The following is a 13,107-nucleotide window of genomic DNA, read 5'->3' as shown; positions in this document are numbered from 1 at the left end:
TTACTACAGAAAATTCTTTCCTGGATGTCTGGCTGGTGAGTCTTGCCCACATGCTCAGGGTTTAGCTGATTGCCATATTTGGGGTTGGGGAGGAATTTTCCTCCAGGGCAGATTGGCAGAGGCCCTGGGGGTTTTTCGCCTTCCTCTGCAGCGTGGGGCACAGGTCACTTGCTGGAGGATTCTCTGCACCTCGAATTCTTTAAACCACGATTTGAGGACTTCAATAGCTCAGACATAGGTTAGTGGTTTGTTACAGGAGTGGGTGGGTGAGATTCTGTGGCCTGCGTTGTGCAGGAGGTCAGACTAGATGATCATAATGGTCCCTTCTGACCTTAAAGTCTATGATTCTATGAAAGAGATTGTCAATATATGAAACAAGTGAGCTTCAAACAGGGCTTCAATAGTACAAATATATATTGAGGAAAGAGAGAGATACAGGTTTACTCTTGCTGGTGCACAATTATACCTCCTGGTACCAGCCTTATGCCCCTTCCTATCAGGACTCACCCCAAGGGAGACAGCAGAGGCGCTGCACCTGGGAGGCTTTGGCTGGGAGGAGGCAGCTTTGCATTCTTCTGAGGGCCCTGTAGTAGCCTACCAGGACAAGGTCATGTGGGGATGCACTGAACTATTTTATTCTGTGGCCAGGCTGGTGATGCCCCTGGCCAGCACTGCCCAGCTTCTTGTTCTGCCTTGGCCTTCTGTATGCTGTCTGGTGGACGGGAGGCTGCTGCAACTTGCATTGCTGCCTGCTCCCCTTCCACCTAGCAGATGTACCTCTGGAGTCCTCCACTAGAGTTAACTGACCTATGCTGTGGGTTCTGACTAACCGAGAAAGTGCACAGGGAATTTTGGAGGGATGGAGTTAAAGATACATGACTCAAAGCGGTTTCTGGGTTTTTAATGTTTAAGGGCTCCAAGTCAGCATAATACACTCTGACTCCAGGTGATGGCTGTCCCCCAAATACATTAAGTTATGTCTATGCATATCTGTGCACACACCTGATGCCTTCTCAGCCTAGTTTCTGGCTATGCACTGGAGATTTCTTTGTCCTACTTCTAACCTTCATCTGTAAAACCTACAGTGTCATACCAAGCCCCTTATCACATCATTTCTCTTTTTGTTTTGAACACAGCATGCATTAATTTTACATTTACTGTGTTGCTAGTGCTCATGATTAAGGCTACGATTTTGTCACAGAGGTTGCGGAATTCACAGAATCTGTGACTTCCAAAGACCTCTGTGACTTCAGCCCCTGCAGCTGGGGGCTGCAGAGTCCTGCCACCTCCTGCAGTAGCAGGGAGCTGTGAGGTACCCCACCGCCTAAGACAGCAGATACCCCCACAGCTCCCAGCCACTGCGGGGGACTGGGAGATCCCTGCAGCTTCCTGGCCACTGTGGTTGGGGAGGTGGACCCCCGTAGTCCCTGCCTGCAACGGGGAGGGCAGGGGGACCCCGGCAGTTCCCCACTGCGGCGATGGCAGGGGACCCCAGCAGCCCCTGGCCGCCACGGGGAGCACAGGGGGAGCCAGGCAGCTCCCCACTGCAGCGACGGCAGGGGGACCCTGGCAGCTTCCCATGGCGGCAGCAGGGGGACACCTGCTTCTCCCCACTGCTGCGGTGGGGCATGGATACCCCCGCAGCTTCCTGGCCACCATGGCAGGGCAGGGGGACCCCCCGCAGCTCCCCACAGCGATGGCAGCAGGGGGACCCCCGCAGATCTCCTCCACCATGGGGGCCAAGGGGACCCGCACAACTCCTCTCTGCCAAAGGACGGGCAGGGGGACTCCCGCAGTTCCATACTGCAGCAGTGGCGGGGGATTTCCGCAGATCCCCATCGCTGGGGAGGGGGCAGGGGGCCCTGCAGCTCCCCTCCACCATGGGTGGGGGCAGAGGGACCCTGGAGCTCTGAGCCCCCATGGGTGGTGAGGGCCAGAGAGCTCCCAGCCACTAGCAGCTGCCACAGTCCCTTCCCATTTTATCATGGATATTTTTAGTGAAAGTCAGCGACAGGTCACAGGCTTCCGTTAATTTTTCATTATTGCCTGTGACCTGTCCATGACTTTTACTAAAAATATTCATGACAAAATCTTAGCTTTACTCATGATTTCATTGTGAGTCTTGCAATATATGGTGGGGGGTTTTTAAATGTCCCAGCTTCTGGAGACAAGTGATTATGTGAGAATCTCAGCTTTCATTTAAAAAAAAAAAAGTAAATTCCCAACACCATATGAGTGCAGAGAAAAGTTTTAAAACATGACCTTAAAAGTGCACAGACCAGAAGACATTGAAAAAGAACCCAACATTTGTTATTTAAAAAAACCCTCATGATTTTTAAGACAATTTTGTGATTTTGGAGGTCTGACAATTTTTGCAATGCTTGGGTTTGGCAATACTGCAATGGGAAGTCAAGCTGCCATTTATTTAGGTCCAGATTTCAGCCCCCTTACTCTGTAAGTAATCACATTGGAATCAGTGAAATTACTCATGGAGAAAGAAGTGATTCAACATGAGTAAGAGTGGCAGCATTTGGCCTTTAGTATCTCCTTCAGAAGCCTGCCTGTCTAGTTTATTATATATTCACTTGATACCTCCTATGCCTGATAGAAATTATCTCAATTTGTTATGTGTTTAACTAGTTCAAGCAAAGCTTGGATTCCACAATGTTTCATGACATTTTATCAAAAGTTTTCTGAAAAAACCCATGAGCACTCCTTGCTTCCCCTTCATGCCATTTGTGCTGCTCTGGCTGAGGAGTCCCTTATGTAGGGGAATTCCCAAGTAGTGTAAAGCTGGTGTGGCTGACTCTATCACCTGCTCCTGGTCCTCTCAAGTGTGGGAGACGTGCCAGGGCTAAATGGGGTGGGTGTAATTGCTCTTACGAGGCCCATTACAAACTTATATAACATAAAGCAGCACTGAGGCTGCCATTTATTCACCAAAAGCAGAAGCTGACTTTAATGTGGTTCCCCCCCGCCCCCACTTGATGATTATCTGTCCTGTTCATTCCCTCTGAAGCACCTGGTATTGGCCACTGTCGGAAGACAGGATACTGGGCTAGATGGACTATTGGTCTGATCCAGTATGGCTGTTCTTGTGCCTTGCATGTCACTGGGTTTGCTGTGAGTCCTACATCTCCAGCAAGGAGTGACGTATTGTGTGCGGTTGTTCCAGTTCTAGCTATCAAGAACTGTCATAAAGATAGGCCATTGCTTACTCCCTGTGTGGCCACAGCACTCAGTCCATCAATCACTGGAACATAGCTGCAGCCCCATGGAAGCCAAAGGGCATGGTGCAAAACTAGTAAAGCTTTTCCCAGGCCTCAGGCATCAAAGGGATCTGCCAGTACATTTTGTAAAATCCAGGGTAGTGATATATCTGGCTGCTTCTAGGCATTCCAACAGTTCATCTACCTTGGACATTGAGTATGCATTGAATTTGGATATAATGATAAGCGTGTTGTGTCCTCTGGTTTCGGTACCAGCAATATAGGACCCCTCCACTCATGGTGAGATTTTCCTCCTACCCAGGGATCTAGCATTGCTTGTAACTCCTTCCAAACTGTTTCCCATATTATCCAAGGACGCAGCCGAGGGGTCTCCTGGACTTGTTGCTCTGTTCCTGTAGCTATGTGTTGATAGATCAGGTGAGTTTGTCCCAATAGAGCTGAAAATACCGAGGAGAAAGACTTGACCAGCTGCTCACGAAAGCTTATGCTCAAATAAATTTGTTAGTCTCTAAGGTGCCACAAGTACTCCTTTTCTTTTTGCGAATACAGACTAACACGGCTGCTACTCTGAAACCTGGATCCAAATAGTATCACAAAGTACAGTAGAAAAGCCTGGATAGAATGTACATGTTATATTATTATGATTTGTATGGTAGCATCTGAGAGCCCCAATCTAGGATCAGAGCCCCAGTGCTAAGCACTTTACAGATAAGTAACAAAAAAGACAGTCGCAGTTCCAGAGAGCTCACAACCTACATGCACTGAGCCTGATGGGGAATATCTGTGTGCCAAACATGCCGTAGGACTCGCAGTTCTGCTGAGAATGCCATAACATGCCTATAAACAAGGATAGAGTTGGGGAAATTCTGCTCAAAGTTATATCCAGTGAAGCCGTTGGAGGTGGCTGATCCTCTATTGCACTGTGCTTTTAGCAATGCTTTTGACAAACAGCCTCATGAGGATTTGTTTGTTTGTAATAAACCTAGGTTGCATGGTTTCAGTTGTCATTGTGGACTTTTCATACATCCCCCACTGCATATCTATCTCTAGATTTTGGTGACTTTCACAAGCTCCTTGGTCTTCACTCTGTCTTCGCTAAGTGGAACAGTAGCTTTATTATGTGCAGCTTTGTGTATAGAACTCTCCTTATATTATTTTGGGTGATTAACTGTGCTATCGTGTTGCTAAGTCTTGTGGGCATCTTTGTGTGGTAAGACTGTCTACACTGCACAGACACTGTGGGGGAGCTGCATGCAGGAGTAAAGGACTCACAAGTGGTGGGTATCCTGACTGAGGCCCTGATCCAAAAACCCATTCACTTCAATGGGTTGTGGACTGTGCCCAGAATGGATAATTAACTGTAATCAATTGCTTCTTACATGTTGTTGCTCTTTTTCTCTGTCTAGTAAAAAGATCCCTGTGCCAGCCATACAATCTATTAATTAGAGGGGTCTGCACAGACATCTAGTGGTGAAAGTGGGTAATTAACTAGCTTTTTAGTATTAGATGGTGGGTAGAAAAACATTGGCCACCTTGTGCCTCTGAGATCTGTATGTGGAAGGGGCCCTTGTGGAAGCAACCCCCACTTCCCTATGGAGGGCACTGTGAGGGTCCAGTGAAACGTGTGGAGAGGAGCAAGCAGTGGCTGGGACAAGGAAGGAGAACGATTAGAATGTATTTACAGTTTCCTTCCATGGTGGGGATTCCCCTGACAGATTCAGAAGCCTTGTGGGGGTTCCAGAGATCCACAGCCTAGTGACACAAGCCTTCTGTATGGATGGCTCTAAGGTCCTGCTGATCCCTATATAGATCCAAGGTTTCATGGAGTTTGGATGCTATCCTCTTGCCTGCTTCCAGGGAAAGGCAAACTCTGCACCCCATAGAGTAACTGGGGAGAAAACTGAGAGATTCCATCATTTGGCCATCTTCTGCAGATCTACCTGTGGAAGGGACTGTTCAGTCCCACTAGTATTTGGGACATTCCAGTTCAGGGTTGGGTTTTTTGTCCCATATTCTTATTTAAATAGGCAGCTACTATAATATTTCCTTTCCTTTCCTTTCTACCATAACAGTTAAAATATTTAGCATTCTGTTCTGTTTAATATGCCATTCAGGATTGCCACCTGAATTCCCTTTAGTGATTTTCCAGCCTATTGCTTCCCAAGCAGAAATACGATTTGCTTTTCTCAAATAAAAGTGTTTTTATGAAAACACTTGGGGATTTTGTTTATTTCTTTGGGTTTGGGGGTCTTGTGATGGCTTATGAACAAAGCAAGCAGCCTTACTCAGGTGAGTGTTCTCACTGACTTGAATTGTTCGCAATCCATGGGAACAAGGATGACAAAAATTTGAAGTATTGGGCCCATTATTTCTAGAACTCTATGAGGCAGAATGCTCAACTGATGTAGACCAGCATAATTCTATTGGCTTCATGGAGATATGCTGATTTAGACCAGCTGAGGTTCTGAGCTTATATTCACTGGCTGAAATCCTGGTCCCATTGAAGTAAATGACAAAACTCCCATTAACTTCAATGGGACCAGGATTTCACCTGCTGTTTAGTCAGATGTGGTATTTTGTACCTTGTTAATATATTTTGTGCACCAATTCTATCCATCCACCTGCACTTCTGATCCCTTTGGATCCAACTACATTAAAAAAAGAGCTCAAGAAAGCTTATGCTCAAATAAATTTGTTAGTCTCTAAGTTGCCACAAGTCCTCCTTTTCTTTTTGCGGATACAGACTAACACAGCTGCTACTCTGAAACCTGTCTTTTAAAAATGGTTTCAGATATAAACATGGTGTACTTCTCAGGGATGTTCAGAGGCTTAACTTTTGTAAACTACTTTGAGATCTTCAGATGGAAGGCATTTCGCAAGTGCAAATTAATAATACTTTATATATGTCAAATATTACGATTAATTTTATACAATGAGGACTTGTTAAGAAATGGTCGAGTTTCCACTATGAATGGCCTTCCTTAAGTATGTCTTGAGAAAGGCCAATCTCAGTTGAAAAATAACTACTGGATCCTAACCAGTGGTGCAAGTAAGCCGGTACAGTCAGGTACACCGTACCATTAAGACATTTATTGCTGGTATGCTATACCGGAAAGACATATTTCAAGAATGAAGTGTAGAGCCCTGCATGAATACAAATTTATACCTGTGGATGCGGATATCCGCAGATAGAAATTGGTATCTGCTGAACTGCAGGACTCTCCTGGGAACTGCAGTGGCAAAAGGAGCAGAACATGGGGCTGCTGCTCCAAGGAGCCATTGCCCCATGCTGGCAGCTCCTCTGGCATGGCTGTACCGTCCCCAAACCAGCCCCCAGCCCTGTCCTCCGGTGGGGCCATACAGACCCCAGACAGGAGACTCAGCTGCGTGGAAGGGCTGGGGGAGGCTACAGCTGAGCCAGAGGAGCTGCTAATGTGGGCCACTGGCTCCTGGGAGCGGTGGCCCCACGTTCTGCTCCTGTCACCGCTGCGGTTCCCGGGAGAGCCCTGCGGTTCAGCGGATACCGATTTCTATCCACTGATATTCACATCCATGGGTATAAATTTGTATATACGCAGGGCTCTAGTCACAGAACATTTTTTGTGAGGGCGGGTGGAGTCAGGGGGTCGGTACCGTACTGGTAAGAGTTAAAATCTACTTGCACCACTGATCCTAACCAGCCACTTGGATTGGAAGTATCTAGCTGCCAAAAGGGGGCTGAAATAATTTTCTGTTTATGTCCATATTTGAAGCATGATAAGATTCCCACTCGAGTTCCTCAAGAAAGAACTGAATGCAGTATGACTCACCTGGGCATTATCAGCCATATATTGTAGGAAATATTCCAACTCACCTCTCCTATTACATCGATTAGCAGCTTTAGGGCTCGAGGATCATGGACAAGTGAATCCGTGTAAAATGAACCGAGGTATTTCTTTGGATCAACTTTATTATCCACTGCACACAAATCAGGGCGCACATTGAATCCATGGGAAATACGCCCTAATGTATATGGGAAAGCGCCACCTACAAAGAGGTAATTGTATTGAAAGTGAAAATTATTTCTTTGCTTTACAAAACCTGAAAAAACAGGAAGGAAAAAAGCTAATTTGTCAACACAGAGAGAGGTTATTGTGCAGCTGTACAGAAATTAGTATCCTATAATACTCAAGAGTGAGCAAGAATTCTTAATCACAAACAACCCCAGGCACAAAATGTAATAAAATGGTGCAAATAAGCATTGTTCCATTGAAGTCAATAGAGAAACTCCAGTTTACTCCAGCAGAAGATTTGGCTCCAACATTATAAGAATTGAGCCACATCAATAGCTAAATATTGGCATACAGTGTTTCTGACCAGGGATTGAGACGTGTGTGTGTAGGGGTATATGTGTGTGTGTGAGGGGAGCCGGGAAGCATGCTCATTGGACCAGCAGTGGCTGGGGATGTAGTGGAGATGATTTTGTCAGCTTATCTTGGGTAGCAAGAGTGTTCACTGCATTGCTCACGATCTCCCCTTCGCAGCCGGCTTACAGTAGCTGTACGGTCTTAAGACCGGTTTCAGAGTAACAGCCGTGTTAGTCTGTATTCGTAAAAAGAAAAGGAGTACTTGTGGCACCTTAGAGACTAACCAGTTTATTTGAGCATGAGCTTTCGTGAGCTACAGCTCACTTCATCGGATGCATAGGTTTACAGCAGCAGTGGAAGCAGCACACAAGTTTTTGCTAGTTGTGTGGTGAAATCCTGGTCCCATTGACTTTAATGGGGCCAGGAATTCATCCATTGTTTTTCTGGATGATATAGACACACCTCTGGAAGACACTGTCAGCCCTGTCAGCTACATGTCATGAGATAGGTTGTGTGGGAGGAGGGAGGCAATTTTAAATGATGGCACAGTGATAAGTGAAAGCACTACAAGATTTGATGGACAGAATTACTGGGCTTTCATTGGTAAGAACCCTGTTGGTCAATGCAAGTAAACTCTTCAAGCACTGAGGGAAGAAATAGACATATCTGATTACTACATAGATAAAATACATGTCCAACAGTTGTATATCTTCTTTCCACTTCAGTTTGCTTGATATTTGATTTAACTTTACAGTTTCCTAGACCCTGCCAGGCTGCATCTTTAGTCCTTATGATTTTAAGGAAAATCTTTGAAATATGAACCCAATGTAAACTGAAGCAGTGATGTCTGTCTCAGATAGTAGACAACCTGAAACTGTTGGTCCTTGGGAAGTTCCCCTATCCATATCAATGAGTGTAAACACTGAAGGTTGAACAACAATAATTTAAATATCAGTACTGTTATCAATTTCACCACAGAGCAAAACATTCAAGGAAAAAAAGGAATATCAGATTCTGAAGATCTGAAAATCCTACTTGTATGGCACCTTGTTTTGATGTCTCATTTTTGCATCTCAAGAGAACTGAGTTTGGTGTGTGGGTGGAATTTGTAAGAATACCCACACCCCAAAATAATATACTCATTGACAACCATTATTCAAGTGACATGTGCTAGCTCTTGCCATGAGACGAAAGTGTTTCTGTTCCCTTCTCCTCCTTACATTTCCTCCCCAGCTGTCCGTTCTTTCTCTTCAAGAACATAATTTCAAAAGAAAATTGCTTCCCATTGGATGTCAAAACAGAAAAATGGCCAGGTCAACTATACACCAGAAAACAGATGCACATCTTTAGAGCTCACCAGATTCCATATGATAATATGAGCCATACTGCTGAGTTATCCTGGTCATAGATTTTATACCACAGGTGATTCAATGTAAAGAGTATAAGGTTAGCCATGAGGGCTTCATTATTTATATCAATATGGCTACATGTCTTTTTTTCTGACACAATCCTGAGAGCAAAAATCATAGCTCTAATTAGAAGAGCCATCTATCTTTTTTCCATTTTTACCTTATTTTAAAAAAACCTTGATATAAAATGGCACTTAAAACAAACAAGTGGAAGTAACTGCAACATTGACATTTCTGCCTTTGTCAGTGGAGCACAATAATATTTGGGAGCTTAGAATAGCACTGTGAGCAAAGTTTTTGTAATCTCTACAAACAGCGATCTGTCACCTGCATTTTAGTTTGCTTTCCTTTTTTGGTATAAGCTTTTCTGTGTTTCCTTCTGCTCCTATTGTGTGCCTTTTCTTTCTTCTCTCTTACAAGAGCAGCTCCTTTTGGTTAAATCTGCTGAGTGGTCATCCTGAGTCCCAGTGACATATCAAAACATCAAGGACTGGATTCTGCAACCTTTTGTATTCAAAACTGCCATTGACTTATCTGGCTTGGGTTTTGAGTGAACATTTTTTGTCAAAAAACTAGTCTCTTAAGGGTGCCAAAGAGAAGCTTATTTTCAGATAGCAGAAGCTACCAAGAAGCATTACGCAAAGGCTGCATGACCCATTTTTGACTGCTTGTGATAAATTTTGTTATCCAATCTGCATATTTCAAAAGAAACCCACAGACCATGGCCTCACTCTAAATCTTTCCTCATACAAAACTCCCACTGACTTCCAAAAGGGTCAGTAGGTCATACTGGTGAATTCAAACCCAGATATCAACACTGATCAACATGGGTCATCTCTAGAGAAAAGTGGATACTTCAGTCTCCAGGACTTTTCAATCCTTGGTTTCTTTGCTCAGACTATCAACAAAGATGCCAATTACTGACAGCTGTAATGGTGTTTTGTGATGTGGACACAAGTCCACTGGAAACTGGAGACCACAAAACCCAGTTATTTTGGAAAATTTGAACTAAACTGATTCATTAGGAATGACAAGGCCTGGTTCCTTTTAACAATCACCTTTAAAATGACTTGTTCCTTTTTAAATCATCCCCTTTGAGATAGGCCTATGTCTTTATTTTAACTTTATATTTTTACTGAGTGTTGTTTTTCAAATAATTTAAATGCTTGAATTTGCTCTGATAACAGACAAAATCAAACAGCAGAATCATTCAGTAATACCCAGCAAAACCAGTGGCTTCTGAGGCAAACTACTTACCTCCATGGGCAAAGCAAACTTTCAGTTTAGGAAACATTTCAAAAATTCCTCCCATAATCATGGAGCAAATGGCAATGGTTGTTTCCCCTGGCATGCCTAACAACAAGAAAAAGTTTCATGACATAAGACATCACACTGCAGCTTGACGTTTCCCCCAATATAATCTATACTTAATGCCAAAGTTAACAGTTACAGTGCAAATGACAAACTGCATAGCTTTATTTCTTATCAGAGAAGCACTCAACGCTATTAGTCAGTTAAAGTTCTTAAACTGTGGTCAGAAAACAGGACTAGGAGCTAAGAACTCCTGAGCTGTAATCTCAGCTCTGACACTGACTCTCTCTGCCTTTGGGACAGAATTTTCAAAGTTGGGTGCCTAGAGTTAAGCACCTAAAGCCAAATTTAGGAGCCTAAACCAGTCAATGGATGTTGGGGGTGCTCAGCACCTCTAAAGCATCAGGTCACTGATGTGTCTAACTTTAGACACCCAACTTTGAAAATTTGGGTCTTAACTTCTCTGCCTTAGTTTTCCTGTGATACGGGGAAAATAACACCCAACTCAGAAGGGAGTTGCCAGGATTAGTTAATGTTTGTGCAGCGCTCTGAAGATGTAAAGCTCTACATAAGTACCATGAGAATGTGTTTTTAGGTTACTGCATCTCATTAAGTAAGTAAATATAACAATGTTCAGTTCTTTTTAACACTATGTCAAATAGACCTGCACTGAGTAAGGTTATCTGATATATTGTTAAAAATAGTGCAAGCAGCTGGCAGCCTATCTACACTAGAGCTCATATTGGATCTGAACCAGTGTTAAAAAAAGGCCCTAGTATAGACATGGCCAACGTAGTGTAACCCAGTGCAAGCACAGTGGTGATGTGAACACTTATGCACCTTTGCTAAAAATTTCATGTATGGAGATCAGGTGTTCCACAAGTGCAGTGGTGGCTGCAACACCAAAATGTTCTAGTGTAGATAATGCTAAAGTGCCTGATTCTGTTCTCAGTCACAGTGGTGTAAATCAGGAGTAACTCCAGTGAAGTCTATCGAGTTACACAGTGCTAAATCAGAGTAAGTAAGAGTAGAATCAGGCCTAAAATCTTCCAGAGACTGTCACAATTTTACCCATGGTTACTTGTTGCTGGACTGCAACTCTAATTTAACTGACAGATGTGGAAAACACAGAAACCAGACAATTCCCTATTGCCTATACCTCTAAGGAGCCTCGAGCACATGTTGTTTCAGCTATGGTTGAAATGAACTTAAATTTAAAATATCCCCTTCCTGGTCTACTTGTTTCAGAGGGCATTATACGAATTAATGTGTGTCGTTTGCTAATTCCACTTGTCTTTCTTCTAATCATGCTCCCTTTGGGAGCCTTCTCATTACAGAGGCAGAAGAGGTGTTCCTGGACATCTGCTCTCTGGGAGGCAAGAGAACATTAGAGGCTGCTGCAAGCCCCTTAAATTCTAGTGATACAGATATTATAGATATATAAAGTTTAGCCAGTGAAGATTATAGTGTTGACCTAAGGGCAGTGTCTGATTTTAAAAATGATTGACAGAAAAGTAATGTAGTCTTTCTCATGCAATTATACATTTGCAATTGTCTCCTTGGCATAATGTGTTGCAGCTAATGACAGGTAACGAATGAAGATTAAGTACTGTAACTATATACTCACCCACCAGCCAGGGAAGCCAGTACTTGGACATCCTTCCATTTGTCTGCATGTCCCAGGGATGCACAAACAGACAACAGTTTAATAATTCAGCAGCCTTTGGTGAAAAGGAAAAAAATATTATCTGGACTTAACAGTAGCAAAATTAACTCCAAAATGTATGTATGCTCCAGGCAATTACTGTTAAAAAGGCCTTTTTTGCTTTTGCTGTAAATAATTCATAGAAAGGATTACAAGATTTGACCAAAAATGGAGGTGCTCACTTAGGCTCAAGTTGTAGCCCTTACACCGCTTCTGAGTAAATGGGCTTGGCACATACAGAATCCACCCTCAAAGCTGTGGCATGGCCCTCCTACAACTACAGGGCACGAAGGGCCTCCCTGGTTGCTATGCTCCTTTTCCCATTCCCATTCCCTGTGTGTGTGTGTGAATGCGTGAGCCAGTGGATCCACATAGTCAGCATGCCCTCAAAGCCCACCATAGCAGCAGCATGAGGCTTGTCTTTGCTGAGAACTACACTGCATTAGAGCACGATCTCAAGTTAACTAACACTGACCAGCTGATGTGGTGTTGAACATGACTGCCTGCATCTACACTGCCTGCAAAGTTGTGCTCAACATCATGTTAGTTGTGCTCTAGGTCATGTTCTAACTCGGCGTAATTTTTCAAGTTAAGACAAGCCCCTGGAAAGAGATCTTGCACCCATGAGGATGGTGGTATTTACCCCGTCAGCCCTGATCCTTACTCCAGTCCTTACTCCTATTCAAAATTCTCCTTGAGGGCTGCAGAATTGGGCCCTTATAACAACATTTTGTCATTTAAGTAAAAGCATTCTTCAAGTTTAATCGTTTGGTACAAAAGTGCTTGTCACATTATTTGTATCTGTGTCTTACTGCAAAGTTAAACTAAGTGCAAACTAACATTCTACCTGATTGTGTTTAGCACATAGGGGTGAATTCTCAGGGCACTGGATAGAGGTGCCTATAGAACTGAAGTCTGCTGTGTTTGGCAACATTTGTTACTGTGGGAAGTGTATCTGTCCCACTGCATGGATTCATGTTTAGAACTGTTTCTATCCAGTCCTGAGGGCTACAAATCAAGCTCCATTCTTCCCACTAATCCGTCTCCACTGGGACTACATTTAACATTCCAAGACCTTGTGCAGCTTCCGGGAATAATGGACTTAT

General features: G+C 43.7%; 1 protein-coding gene across 1 annotated transcript in view; it reads right to left on the bottom strand.

Moving 5' to 3' along the window:
- The window catches only part of ACMSD (aminocarboxymuconate semialdehyde decarboxylase), a 64,501-nt gene that overhangs the window by 21,915 nt on the left and 29,479 nt on the right, over positions 1 to 13,107 (bottom strand). Inside the window, exons 6-8 of the mRNA XM_074966800.1 lie at positions 11,924 to 12,017; positions 10,243 to 10,338; positions 7,084 to 7,256 (exon numbers count right to left, since the gene is read on the bottom strand). Of these exons, the coding sequence (XP_074822901.1) occupies positions 7,084 to 7,256; positions 10,243 to 10,338; positions 11,924 to 12,017 (363 nt within the window). The remainder of the gene's footprint in view (positions 1 to 7,083; positions 7,257 to 10,242; positions 10,339 to 11,923; positions 12,018 to 13,107) is intronic.

The sequence above is a fragment of the Natator depressus genome, chromosome 11, assembly GCF_965152275.1.
Source record: "Natator depressus isolate rNatDep1 chromosome 11, rNatDep2.hap1, whole genome shotgun sequence".
NCBI classification, from domain to species: domain Eukaryota; kingdom Metazoa; phylum Chordata; order Testudines; family Cheloniidae; genus Natator; species Natator depressus.
Note: the sequence above shows the minus strand (reverse complement) of the source record. Positions and strands in the feature narration are given on the sequence as shown.